The 12802-nt window shown below is 52.4% G+C and overlaps 1 protein-coding gene across 3 annotated transcripts in view; it reads left to right on the top strand.

Moving 5' to 3' along the window:
- Positions 1–12802, top strand: part of RNF43 (ring finger protein 43) — a 59855-nt gene that overhangs the window by 45583 nt on the left and 1470 nt on the right. For 2 of the 3 annotated variants that reach the window (XM_056335362.1, XM_056335356.1), the window contains 6 exons: positions 2494–2568; positions 3910–4041; positions 4560–4661; positions 5320–5475; positions 6051–6153; positions 6533–8050. In XM_056335362.1, the coding sequence (XP_056191337.1) occupies positions 2494–2568; positions 3910–4041; positions 4560–4661; positions 5320–5475; positions 6051–6153; positions 6533–8050 (2086 nt within the window). Of the gene's footprint in view, positions 1–2493; positions 2569–3909; positions 4042–4559; positions 4662–5319; positions 5476–6050; positions 6154–6532; positions 8051–9078; positions 9200–12802 lie in introns of all 3 variants that reach the window. The other variant, XR_008821323.1, reaches the window with a different exon arrangement.

Raw genomic sequence — 12802 nt, 5'->3', positions numbered from 1 at the left:
GATCACCAACCCCCCAAAGCAAATAAACCCCTCGGTTCACTGCCATATGCTCATGACTCAATAAAGCAACAGTTCCCTGGCCTTTATTCATCATTGCTTTGTTACCAGAGCCAAATCCAACGCTGGATTTTGAGATCCAGCTGAGCATGACATCAGTTGCCTTCCTGCCTGCAGGAAGTCCTCCTGCTCCAAGATCTCAGCCAGAGAGGGTCACAGCTCTTCTCCCCCCAAATAGGACTAGTTTAGCCATGAAGTACAGGCAGATGCTTCTTAAGCTGGCCACATCCACGAGCCCTGCCTTGTACCTTGGTTCCTCCATCCCCCTGCAATTGCTGTCTGGCTGCTTCTCCATCCTCCTGAAGCCTCTGCCAAGCTCCTTCCCTCCAGCACCATATAGATCACTTCCTCAAAATCCCTGGACTCAAAATCCTCAAGAGCTCTGGGATGTGGCTGGTGCTCACTGGAGCAAGAGCTTGTTTTCCTGGCATGTGTTTCTTGTGGTAGACCTTTGCATGTTGAATTGCAGTGCTGTATCAATGATGATAAAAATAGCCATGTGCAAAGTGTTATCATAACCTCTGCTTTAGCTGTCACCCAGCCAAGCACTGCACATGGGCAACCCCATCCAGCCCAGCATGAGGATAATGCCGCCAGCCATCTGATGCACTTTTCTGCTTCTCCTCTCTTAAATTCTAGCACTGCTTCAGCATCCAAAGCTAAAACCAGTAGGGAAGATATTTGGTCTGCAAGGGGAAAGGAAGGCATGGAAAACATCTCTGGGATCAATTCAGAGCGATTTATTTTTCTTTATAATGGATCATTCGTAATTTTTTTGTTTTCTGAGTGAACCATTGATTGCAAGTCTGGTTGACAGACTGCTGAAACCTCCTAAATTATCCTGTAAATACATCTTTGCATCAAAAGTGTTTCAGTCCTCAGAGAGGGAGGTCAGCTGTGCCATGTGGCTGGAGAGGTCTAACACAGACAGCAAGCACTCAGAAAATGATTGCAGCAAGCAGGTTGTGAATAGCTTGAACAAAAGTTGCGTCCTTTGCAACAGGAGTCAGAAAGATGTTGGGAAGAGCCACTTGTCCAGTCTCAGTTGTTCATTTCCCCATCGTTGGTATCTTTAGCAGAATAAAATCTTTGAAGAGCTGTTCATTGTTCATCAAAGCTTGACGGGCTCCAACGAGTAGAATTCACTACCTGAAAGTCCTGTTTGTTTTTCAGCACTGGCAAACGCTGAGGCTGCTTTGATCCCTGGCAGGACCCCACTCTCTGATCCCTGCCCTGAGCCTTGGATCCCACTTTTCCAGCTTCCCCATCTGGTATACTAAACCCAAGAGTGTCAAATGCTATCAGTAACTCAGAGCCTTCAGCCCTGCCCCCGTGGTCTTCCTGACCATCTGTGACTCCATTCACATCCCTGTCCCTGACCCCAGACCCAGGCGCCCACCTCTGGCACCCAGCTTGTCCCCAACAAGGTGTGTGGAGGTGACCAGCACCTGCAAACAAGGGATGGAGCTGAACCTGCTCTGCCACTGCTTGCTGCACCAGGAATGCCCCTTCCATTCACTCAGCCGGTGCCCGTGTTTGATATTGCAGCTGGGAAGCGGCGGCACTGACCTCTGCCCGCTGAGCTGGGGGTTGGCAGTGCAGCGGGTAACCTGCCGCAGCTCCCTGTTTGCACAGGCGCTCAGGACGCGCAGATCAAAGGGCTCCGCATGAGTAACAGCGGCCCAGCCCTGCACTTTGTTCACCTTCCGTCTCCCAAGGCTGCCTCTGCCTGCCTGGAGGGCTCGAAGGGCTTGGTGGGAGGACGTGGGTGACCCCACAAGGTCCTCCAGGCAGTGTGCTTTGACCTCACCAGGGTGGCATGTGTACTCATTTGGGTGGGTCTCAAAGCTGTCGTCCAAGGACCGCAGCAACCGGTGGGCTGTGAAAAGCCATCCCACTCCTGATCCTAGACCAGACCTGCAGCCCAGGCATCGCCTGAGCTTTTCTGGGATGAATGTGGGATGGGGACCAGGGGCAGCAATGTGTACGGGAGTCAGGCCCATAGACAGCCCACAGCTGGTGCAGCCACGGTGAGAAGTGGGGACCTACAGAGGATTCTGCTTTCCCAGGATGGGAGGGTTGCATAGTGGTCAGTAGGGCTGATGGAGCTGCAGATCCCTCCCCAGCAAAGCCGGCTCTGAAGCAAAGGGGCACATGGCACGGAGGTTTATGGGTTACTGTGACTGCAAGCCCACCAGCTGATTTGCCTCCACAGCCACAGGGAGAAACCATCCACAAACTGCAGAGCTCTAGCAAGAGCAGGCACTGCAGCTCAACGCAGCTGTACAGAAACGAAGGTGTAAACTATTTTCTCAAGCAGCAGGTGTCTCTTTTCTCCTGTGAAGAGCCAGGGAGACAGATACATATCCAAACGGTAGAAGTTATTACAGATGTACAATACAAAATGTCCACTGAAGCTTCTTTTCTTTTGGACAGGCAAAGCTGGCAGGGGAGCGTGGAGCCCGTGCAATCCTTTTTGACATTACTGATGATGAAAGCGCTGCTGATCAGGTACAAACCCCATTGATACTATCAGCCAAACACAGTGCCCCTGTCCCATCCCAAAATGTGCCCAGGTCAGGACCCACCAGCCACCAAGAGGCAGTGGCAGGTCCCAGGAGGATACTGCAGGCTGGCTTGGAACGTGGACTCTGACCCAGCTCGCCCCCGCACACAGACAGTGCTTTTCTCTTTTGCTCACTCTGTGGCACGTCCAGGTCTCCACACAGCACGAGCAGGCCAGCGGCGTGCCAACAGCACCTTGCTGCTCCTACAGGGCGTTCTCTGGTCAGTTGAGCTTTTCTGCCAGGAGCTGGATTCTTCCTCTTGGCAAGCCACAGGCTACCTGACCCGGTCTGGGCAGACAGCCCTGAGGTACCTCTTGGGGGAAAGATGATCTTGAGTTTTCAAGCCAAAGTCACGGCCACCCTGCTATGCTGTTGGTGATACTCCTGCTGCAAGTTTAATGTTGGTTTAGAGACCTCCAGTAGTGCCTTCCACCAACACTGCTGTAGTCTCAAAATAATCAAGGGACAATGAAAAGCATCCAGCGTTAAGTAAGAGGACAGATACGGGAGCTGGTGCCTGAGCTTATCAAAACTCTGGGCTGACTCCTGCTGGCTGGATCCATCCCTCATGGTTCTTTCAGGCACTTGCAACTTAATTTCTGGTGCCATTGGGATGCAGCAGCCAGTGCAGGCCCATGAGGTGATGCTGGGGTTGCTCAGGAAGGGTCTGGGAGGTGGTTAGTAGGTCGGATGGCCACCCAGGCTCGGGTCAGTCTGGAGGAGAGGGCAGACTTGGACACTTGCTGAACCAGCCCCTGCCAGGCTTGCCTGGACTGTGGTGGAAAACGGCCGGTGTGATACAATCATAGAACAGTTTGGGTTGGAAGGGACCTTAAAGATCAGCTGGTTCCATCCCCCCTGCCATGTCCTGCAGATCACAGGGGTGGAGAGGGAACACTGATGGGTCTCAGAGGAAGAGGAGGGAAGCATTTCTGTAGTGAAGGCAGCACTCAGCACTGCTGGCAGTTACCACACGGAAGGGGAGAGACCAAGAACTTTTGCACAGGGGGTTGAAGGAGGAGCACAAGAGACACTGAACAGTCTCCAGTTGTGCATGAGGAGGCACCATCACAGGAAATGAAGAAAGCCATGCTGAAGAGTTGGTAAAAGAGGAGGAGCTTCCATCTGATTTCGTCATACAGGGATAGTGCAAGTTTGGGGGAGCAGTCAGTCTCTAAAGTGTGTGCAAGAAGCATCGGGAGAAACGAGACATGCCTGGGGGACCAGGGTAGTCCCTGATTCAGGCTGTTCTGGAACATCTCTCACTGTGTTTGTTTCTTTACAGCTGAGAAAGCCCAGAGGTCTGAGTCAGCCTGTTGTTCTGATCAGGGGCCACGATGCTGAGCTCCTCATGGGTGTCGTGAACAAGAACAGAGAGGCCCATGTGAAGATAGAGGTCAAGGAGCCACCAGCTTGGGTGAGACACACCAATCCCACTGCCTTCTGTATTCTCCCTCCCAAGCTGCTGTGCCATGGAATAGGACTTTCCCAAAGATGCTGAGCCTTCCTCCCCAGGGACAGAGATCACAGCCCTTTGCAGGAGCTGCCTGTCTGCAACATTCAGATGATGTGCTGCAAATAAAGGCTCAAAAGCACTTTCAGTTTTGTTTTTTTTTTCTTAAATGTCGCAAGTGAGACGAGGGGATTCTCTGTCTCCAGGTGAAACCAAACCTTCATTTTCTCATCTTGTGCTACCTTAGGCCATGGCCTCTAGGGAGCAGAGATGCTGCAAGTTCAGAGAAATTCCATTCCTACTGGAATGTGCAGAAAAGACTGAACTCTTTTTCTTCTACCTGTACAGAGCAAGGAGGTAGGGCTTGGCCAAGGATCGTTTATTCAAAGGCTGGTCGTCAGGAAGAAATCGGTTCCTCTGCCTAGCCTCGAATTCCCACCCCTGCTACACAAGAGTAATTTCTTTCCTGCTTTATCCAACAGCCAGACTACGACGTGTGGATTCTTCTCACGGTGGTCAGCACTGTGGTTGTCATCATTTTGATTTTTGTCGTCCGCACAAAGTGCCAACTGAACAGGACTCAGGTAGGAATCTCATGGAGCAGACATGTCTGAGCAAACAGGAATGCAGGAAAGGCAGGGATGGACACAGTCTGGGAGGGTTAAGGTGCCCCTGTGTGAGCTGAAGATGTGGCCACATGAGGCAGGAGTGGCTTGGGTTTGGGTGGAGTGGTCCTCAGGGGGGCTGGCAGCACCCCTCCTGCGGTAGCCTTGCTCTTCTCCTATCCCCCCACCAGCACGGCCGCCTGCAGTCCCAGCACCTTTCAGAGTTGTCCCAGCACCCAGAGCTGCAGGGCGGACCCTCACACTCTGGATTTCAACAGTATTGTCTGTATTGGTAGAGAGTAGAAGTTTTAGTATTTTGAATAGAAACTAATGAATTAAATAATCATCTTTCCAGAGTCAAATCAATTTCCAGATTTGAGAATACCCCATTTGTCCTATAGAAAGACAAGCCTTTGGAGCTCAAAAATTCTGAGTGATTTTGAATGTCCAGTGCCAGATGTCTCCTGCTGGTGACAAAGCCTACTCTGGCTGAGTCAGGTTAGACAAAAAGTCACCTCTGGGAATGAGTATCACCCCCAAATTCCTGATGATCTCCCATGTTGAGAATGGAAGGGTAGTGAGAAGTGTGGCGACATAAGGCTGAGCCTCTCCTGAAAGCCTCCTTTCTCCGGGGCAGGACTCCCTGCAGCAGCAGACCATGCAGGCCATCAGGCAGCTGGCCACACGCAGGTACCAGGCAAGGTGCCGACAGGCGTCGCGGTGGGACTCGGCCAGCAGCTGCAGCTCAGCCCCGGTCTGCGCGATTTGCCTGGAGGAGTTCAGCGAGGGCCAGGTAGGCTGCGGGCATGGCTGCTGGTCAGCCACGGCCCTGAGCTTCCCGGCTGCGGTCAGATGGAAGCTGTGGTGGGAGCTGAGCAATCTGGCAGGGGTGGGAGGCCCTTGAGATGTTTCCTTCAGCAAATCCTGAGGGCTGTGAAAGGACCGGCATTGATGGAGGTCTGCCTGCCCCTTGGCCAAAAAAGCCCTGCCCCTGCTGAAGTCACTTGCCTACAGGTTCAGATTCCCTGGAGATGGGTCTCCAGCTGTTGCTGTAGGGTAAAACATCCATAATACATCCGTGTTGAAACAACGGGGCAAAAATTGGGGTTTGCTTCTCCAGAGCACTGAAACCCCCCTATTCCCGAGGCCTGGCACCTCTCTGGACACCCCAGAGCTGCGCACAGTGAGCAGAACCAGATTTGCCAGGCTGCTGCACAGCCTCCTCCATGCAAAGCTGGGCTGCAGACCGCTTGCCATGAGACATCTTTCCATCCTGCAAGGCTTGCTTCCATCAGGAAGGACCCATCCAGGTCTTGGGACATGATTCTCCTTGCTCACATTTCTCCTTTTCTCTCCACCTCTCTCTAGGAACTGCGGATCATCTCATGCTCCCATGAGTTTCACCGGGAATGTGTTGACCCCTGGCTGCAGCAACACCACACATGTCCACTTTGCATGTTCAATATTCTTGGTAGGGCTCAGACACAGCATCTTCTGGCCAGGGACGGGGTGGTGTACAGGGGTTGTGCCCGTGTACCCTTGGGCAATGCTTACGGCTGGTGTGCTGGCAGTGCACAGCGAGGTGCAGGGCTTGGGCTGGGGTTGCAGCAGGAATAGAGGTTTCCGGTCCTGAGACCTGTGGGGAAGGGAGGTGTGAACTGAAGGTCGGGGCAGCATGAAGGGTGCTGAGTGTGCAGGACCACCAAGATGGTTTGGTGGTGGCAGTGAGGAGCTGCAGGCTACGAGTGGGATGTTGGACTGTAGTGGGAGTGCAGTGGAGGCTCACCAGTGCTGGGGCTACTGGGCTGGGCTGTGGGATGTACGCTGGACACTCCCTTCTCTCTCCACAGCCAGAGAGTCGGTGGACCAGGCCACAGCTGCTGGCTCCAGGCTGGCCCCACGGGACATGGAGCCTGGACGGCGACTCCACCTTTTCCGCCAGCACCCAGGACATGCCCTTTACCACCTCCCACACGCGTATCCTCAGAGGAACCTCAGGAGCTTTCCCCCGGAGCCAGCCCATGGCAACCCCTTCTTCCACTCTCACGAGCTCTCCCAGGTGGATTTTGACACCATCCACTACATGCCCTACAGGCAAGCCACCTCCCTGCTCGCCTGTGGCCACTCGTCCCCCCTGGCCCCGGGCTTGCTGGGTCAGCAGCATCCCAACCCCTCGGCGTGCGGGCAGCCACAGCCGCCCCACAGGACTTGTTCTCTGCAGCCCCAGCCCCCCTGCCCGGGGCTGAAGGCAGCCCTGGTGCAGAAGCAGCACCGTGCACCTGCCCTGCGCCGGGGGGGTGGCCACGGGCACCAGCACAACAGCAGCGGCTCCGGGGAGAGCTATCTCACGGAGCACAGCGGGTACCTGGCAGACGGGCCAGGCAGCGACTCCAGCTCGGGGCCCTGCCATGGTTCCTCCAGTGACTCCATGTTGAACTGCACGGACGTCAGTCTGCAGGGCATCCATGGCAGCTGCTCCACTTTCCGCAGCTCCCTCAGCAGCGACTACGACCCCTTCGTGTACTGCAGCTCGGAGGGACCCACCACCGACAATGGCCAGGAGCAGCCGCGGCCACCGAGGGAGACGCGACCCAGGTCCTTGGACCTGATGGTGCCTGGGGGTGCTGCTCCAGCCAAGGCCCAGGTGCTCAGCCACGTCCACTACCACCACCACCAGCACCATCACTACAGAAGAGACACGGAGTGTCCACCTGGACGGGCTGGGCAGCGCAAATCCCGGTACTCTGGGGCCAAGGTTGGCTTCCACAGTGCTCGGACACAAAAGAGGACTGAGAAAAGCCATAACTGCCAGCAGCCTCTGGAAAGCAGTGCCGTGCTACAGGAGACAGCTCCGGCAGGACAGCCAGCCTGTCCTCAGCAAAGCTGGGAGCCCCCTCATGCCCCCTCCGCTTCTCCAAACAGGTTGGACTTCAGTGTAGATGCCAACAGACAATCAGGAGCAGCTGACACATCCCCTGTCCCGCTGCCCGCAAGACACAGCTTACAGAGCCGTCATCACCGAAGGAAAAGAAAGTGTCCCCTGGAGCCCGACCCCGCTCTCCTGCCCGAGGACTCAGCCTTCGCCAAAGACTGCGATGCCCACGTGCCTCACGGCCATCCCGCTGGCTACCGCTGCTCACCCGAAGTCCAGCCCCTGATCCCCAGCGCTCGCCTGCCCTGCGGCTCGGGCTCTCGGACACTCTGGAAGTGTTTAGTGTCACAGTCCGGCTCAGAGCTGAAAAAGCAGGAGGAGGGGTTGTCAGGACGGGAGGGAAACTGCACGGCTCCTGCTGATTTCTCAGGGACAGGCACCCCCAGACACAGTCTGAGTCTTCACCTTCGCTGCCCGTCTCAGCGGGGCAGTCAGGGTAAGTCTGGTGTTTGCCTCTTCTTGCAGCAAGCGGGTCATGGAGGTGGGTTATGGGAGTACTTGGGCTGCTGGGAGACCTGGACCACTGACAACAGAAGGGTTTCAGAGCTCACCTGTCGAGGTGATGGCCTGAATGACTCGCAAGTCTGTTAATGAGCGCACGAAACCCTGCAGTCTCATCCTAAAATAATACAAATGAGAAATAAGGTGGCTGTTTTTAACTAAACATCTCTACCAGCTGGAGTGTCTCCCAAAGGAAGGCGTGAGACCACATTTCCCAGTGTCCTTACACCAGTCTGGATGTCTTACTGTCACAGTCATTATCCTTGAGGCTTATTGGGCTCTAGTTGTTTCAGCCAACCCCAGCTAACTGGAATCAAAAGGGAAGGAAGTGTGCGAGGCCAGTGGGAGTAGGGGAACAGACTGAGTGAGTTTATGGATTTGCACATCCCTCGTTTCTCACCTGCCTTTGTTGTGTGGGAGTTGCTTTTTGGTGTCTTTTGGAAATCAGACGTAATTAAAATTTGGCCCTTTGCCTAACTGCTGTACACCTTCTGCTGAGAGAAGGAAAATGCATTGGAGACGAGGCTGTTTGAACGAACCTGACTGAGTTTAGCTTCCAGGCCTTGCTCTCTCAGGCTCCTTAAAGCAGCAACCCGGAGTCAGCCTGGGCAGGTGCTGGCTCCAGGCAGAGCCTGGCTCCCCTCCTCGCCGTGCCGCTGACTCATTGCAGCTCCTCAGGCAAATTGTTTTGATTTTGGTACCAAATACAGATCTAGCTGCCTAATTTCTGTTACAATGCTGGCCTTAAACTTGTGACTCACCGTGCCCATTGCGCCGTGGAGATAATAACTTCCTCCCCATTCCCGTCTATCCAGCCCAGCACCGCACCCAGGCTGCTGGTGGCAGAGCGCCCGCCGAGGAGGCAGCAGGGAACAGGGAGAGGCTGGATGGAGCATGGTGCTGGCGGCCTGTGGTGCTCCAGGCTCCCAGACTCCCAGGAACAGATTTTTTTTTTTTTCTCAGGTGCAGAAGTACCTGACACTGCAGATAGGTGACACGGGAAGTTCTTCAGAGGGCCCTGAGGGATGCTGCCGTTTCGGGAGACAAGGAGGCAGCAGTGCAGAGATGTCTCTCTGGTTCACAGGTAGCTCCAAGTACTGATGTCCCCTGGGCTGGAGGCAGCGGGCATGGTATCCTGGGACACAGCCCTCCCAGGACCACAGCAGGGGACCTCCACACGGAGAGAGCCCTGCTGGTGAGAGGGCAGGCTGCTCAGGAGTTGCATTGAGCTCAACTCCCAGAGCCGCCAGAGCAGGAGTCTGTGCAGCACGGGGGGCTGCAGTGCCCAGGGCATTGCAAGGCTCTGTGCTGTGATGCCTCTGTCCCTTTTGTAGATGGCCTCAGTGGCCCAGATCTGTGCCCACCTCCTGATGGCATGATGGGGGAAGGCTTTCTGCCCCCCTGCCCAAGCCAGTGCCAGCCAAGCACACACAGCCTTCATTCCCTCTTACCTCCCTTTAGCAGGAGCTAGAAGGATCGATGTGTTCAAAAGCAGTCTGATTTTATTTGACTGCAGTAGCTTCTGTGGATGCTTTCAGCATCAGCCAGAGAGTCAGAATTGCCTTGTAAGATTGAGAAAATACATAGAAAGGAAGGATTTAACTTTATTAGGAACTGAGGACAGTTAAAGAGTGTGAACTCATGCAGGGCTTATGCAGAATAGCCGTCAAGCTGAAAACACATTGGCTGACATAACACAACCTTTTGAGTTATAATCACATTGATTCTTTATCTTAGAAAGGGACTGGACGTAAGTCAATAGGAAACAAGTAAAAAGAGCAAAGAACAATCTCAATAGACAGTCCCCTATAAGCAGGACACAAAAAATAGACAAGGAGATCAAGGAGAAATGCATATATGCCTCCAGATAAATGTTGTAAGGCTAAAAATGTAAGTAGATGAATTAGAAAGCCCAGCTTTAAATTAAAGCTTTAAATTAAGGTTTTGACATAAACTTTTCAGAAACCCAGTTTAAAAAAAAAAAAACAACAAAACAAATAGTGGGACCCTGTAATTCTCAGGTGAAATTATAGAGAGGAGAAGAGTGTGTCTCTTCTGGTGGCATGGGAGGGACACTATGCATTAAGGAGAGCGTGAAGTCCAATGACAAGTAACACAAAAATCTCCAATTGCGCCTAAGTAGGAGTATGGTATTAGGGCTGTCCTACACTGTGTTAGCACAGGCTGCGAAAGAGGAGCCTACATACACAGGAGAATCTTCTCCAAATAGTACTAAAAGAAGCAGTCAAAAGAATAAGATGCTTTTGGGCACAGGGATCATTTAGTGCCCCAGAAAAGGGCTGGCCTAGCAGCAAAGCAGAGAGGGCAATTAGAAGCAAGAAGCCATTCTTCCAAAGCAAAGGTGTGGCTAGACAAAGAAATCAGCAAAGAGTTGAATGCAAAGCTAAGTGCAGAGCCATGGTGAGGCAGGCCAGGAAAGATTTCTATGAACAACTTGTGAAGAAGATAGAGGCTTTTAATGCAAACGTTTTCAACTCCATCAGAAGGCGGCTGCCAGAGGCTCTGCAGATCCAGGGAGTAACACAGGTCTAAGAGGGATGTTCAAGGGCTGTAACTGCATGGCAGAAGAGCAAACTGAATTTATGGCATTAGTGATCAGTGTGGAAGTGCTTGAGGAGGTTCTCACCCTGGCACATTTCCGTTCAGGGCATGGGGTAGAGGATCCCTCATAAATCAAATCATCAGATTGAGCATTTCTGAAACACATCAGTAAGGTGGGTAGTAACAAATCCCCAGGGCTAGAGATCATTCACCTGGGCATCGTGCAAGGGCTCAAGCACAAAACTGCTAAATGACAAATGTGGACTGCAATTGTTACCCATGCCCAGGGCCAGAAAGAAAAGCTGAGGGCAATTTCAGCTTGAAATAGCTGAAGCCACAGAATGATGAGCCTGACTTTCCTGCCAAGCAAATTGTTAAAAATTCAAATACAGGGTCTGACTTGTAGGCACATGGCTAAATGTGAAAACCAGGGGAGGAGGCAACACAACTTTTGTAGAGAGAGATAACGCCTCACAGATCTTTTAGGGGAATGAAGCTCTCAAAGGATAAAAGGGAAGGTGCTCTCGTAGGTAAATAACTTGCTGAAAAATAGAAGACAAAGTGCAGATGAGTCTTAATGGAGGAAAGTTACTCAGAGAAGGAGGAAAGTGGAGTTCTCCAACTGTCTACACCTTTCAGCAAGCTCATAAATATCCTGGACAAGGAGAGGAGACAGCAAGGTTTATAAAAGACAAACTCCTTCAGGACTGTCAGCTTTAGAACTGGTTAGAAGGCATTACAGAAGGATCTCACATCGCTGAGCTGAGTTATCAGGCAACAGTAGCGGCAAAATCCCATTTAAGTAGTACAAAATGCCACACACGAACACAACTGCTTCTGAGTAAAAATAAAATTATTATTAGGAGCTAGCTCCTAATGGAACCATTAGGACAAATATGGGACAAGCAGAAAGTGCCATTGTGCAGCTGTGTAAGTTCATGGTGCTTTCACAGCTATAATCTACCACTGAGCACTGCTGCTCAAAAAAGGATATAGCAGACTTGGGAGAAGTGCGGAAAGGTACATAAAGAAGAGGTTTTTCTGAGAAAACAGAGTATAGACACTTTCATGTGGGAAAAAGATGATTAGCAGAGGACATGAAAGAGAGGATATGAAATGCGGAGAGCCGGGAGAAGGCGGGTAAGAGGGAGTCACTGGTGCTTATAACCAAGTAAGTGGTGGCATCAAATGGGAACCAGAAGCTTTAAAACACCCGATAAGGTAACATACGCCGTGTAGTGAAACTGGTGCTCACTGCCCAGAGGAGGTAGGTGCCAGAAGTGAAATGGGTTCAAGAGCTTAGATCAAGAGATGATGCAGAGATGCAAATACACTCTCTGGCTTGGGAAGTCCCTAAACCAGGGTTTCCAGAAGCTGACGGTGCTCCTGTGGGATGCAGCACCCTCCAGGTGTGTGGTTACCTCGCCCAGCTGCAAGGTGAGGCTGAATCCTGGTCCACAGCCCCTGGAGAAACGCCACTTGTGCAGGCATTGCCATGCACTGGGAATAACGCAGCCCACAGCCATCACCAGTGCACTGCAGGTGATCCCAAAGATGCCTGCATGAGCTTGGAGTTTATGCTGCTTCCTTGAGCACCTCCACCAGCTTTTCTTGGTGGGGTTTGACTAAAGATACATCCCTGCCTGTGTGACTATTCCTGGGAGTTACTTCACTGAAGAATCAATCCTTGAGCAATGCTGAATGGGTCCTTTCAAGAGAAGTCATACAACCAGCAGTGAATTACAGCTAGATGGCTTCCTAAACCACCCCAGCATCCATGGGTCTCGTCCCAGAACAGCCAGATTACTCCCAGCACAGGCTGATGAAATATCTTGATTTCTCTCCCTGGGAAATCTCACCTCCTTCAGCATGCTGTCAGCATCCTCCCCCTCTCCTCCATCTCCTGCTCACCCTCTTAGCCATTCCCTTTCATGTCATGTCTTTGATCTTTACTAGAGAAGGGGAAAGGGATTAGAGGGCAGAAAAAGACCACTGTTAAAACCTAATACCCAGAGAACAAGATTTCTGTTGTATCACCAAGGTGTGCTCCTTTAGGTCATTGCTCTGTGTAGGTCTCGATGGCCAGTTCAGCAGCTGAGGCTCTACCACCTCTCCCAATTCAAGA

Source organism: Falco biarmicus, chromosome 1 (genome assembly GCF_023638135.1).
Source record: "Falco biarmicus isolate bFalBia1 chromosome 1, bFalBia1.pri, whole genome shotgun sequence".
Classification (NCBI taxonomy): Eukaryota; Metazoa; Chordata; class Aves; order Falconiformes; family Falconidae; genus Falco; species Falco biarmicus.
The sequence above is the reverse complement of the archived record's forward strand: the minus strand, read 5'-3'. Positions and strand labels throughout refer to the sequence as shown.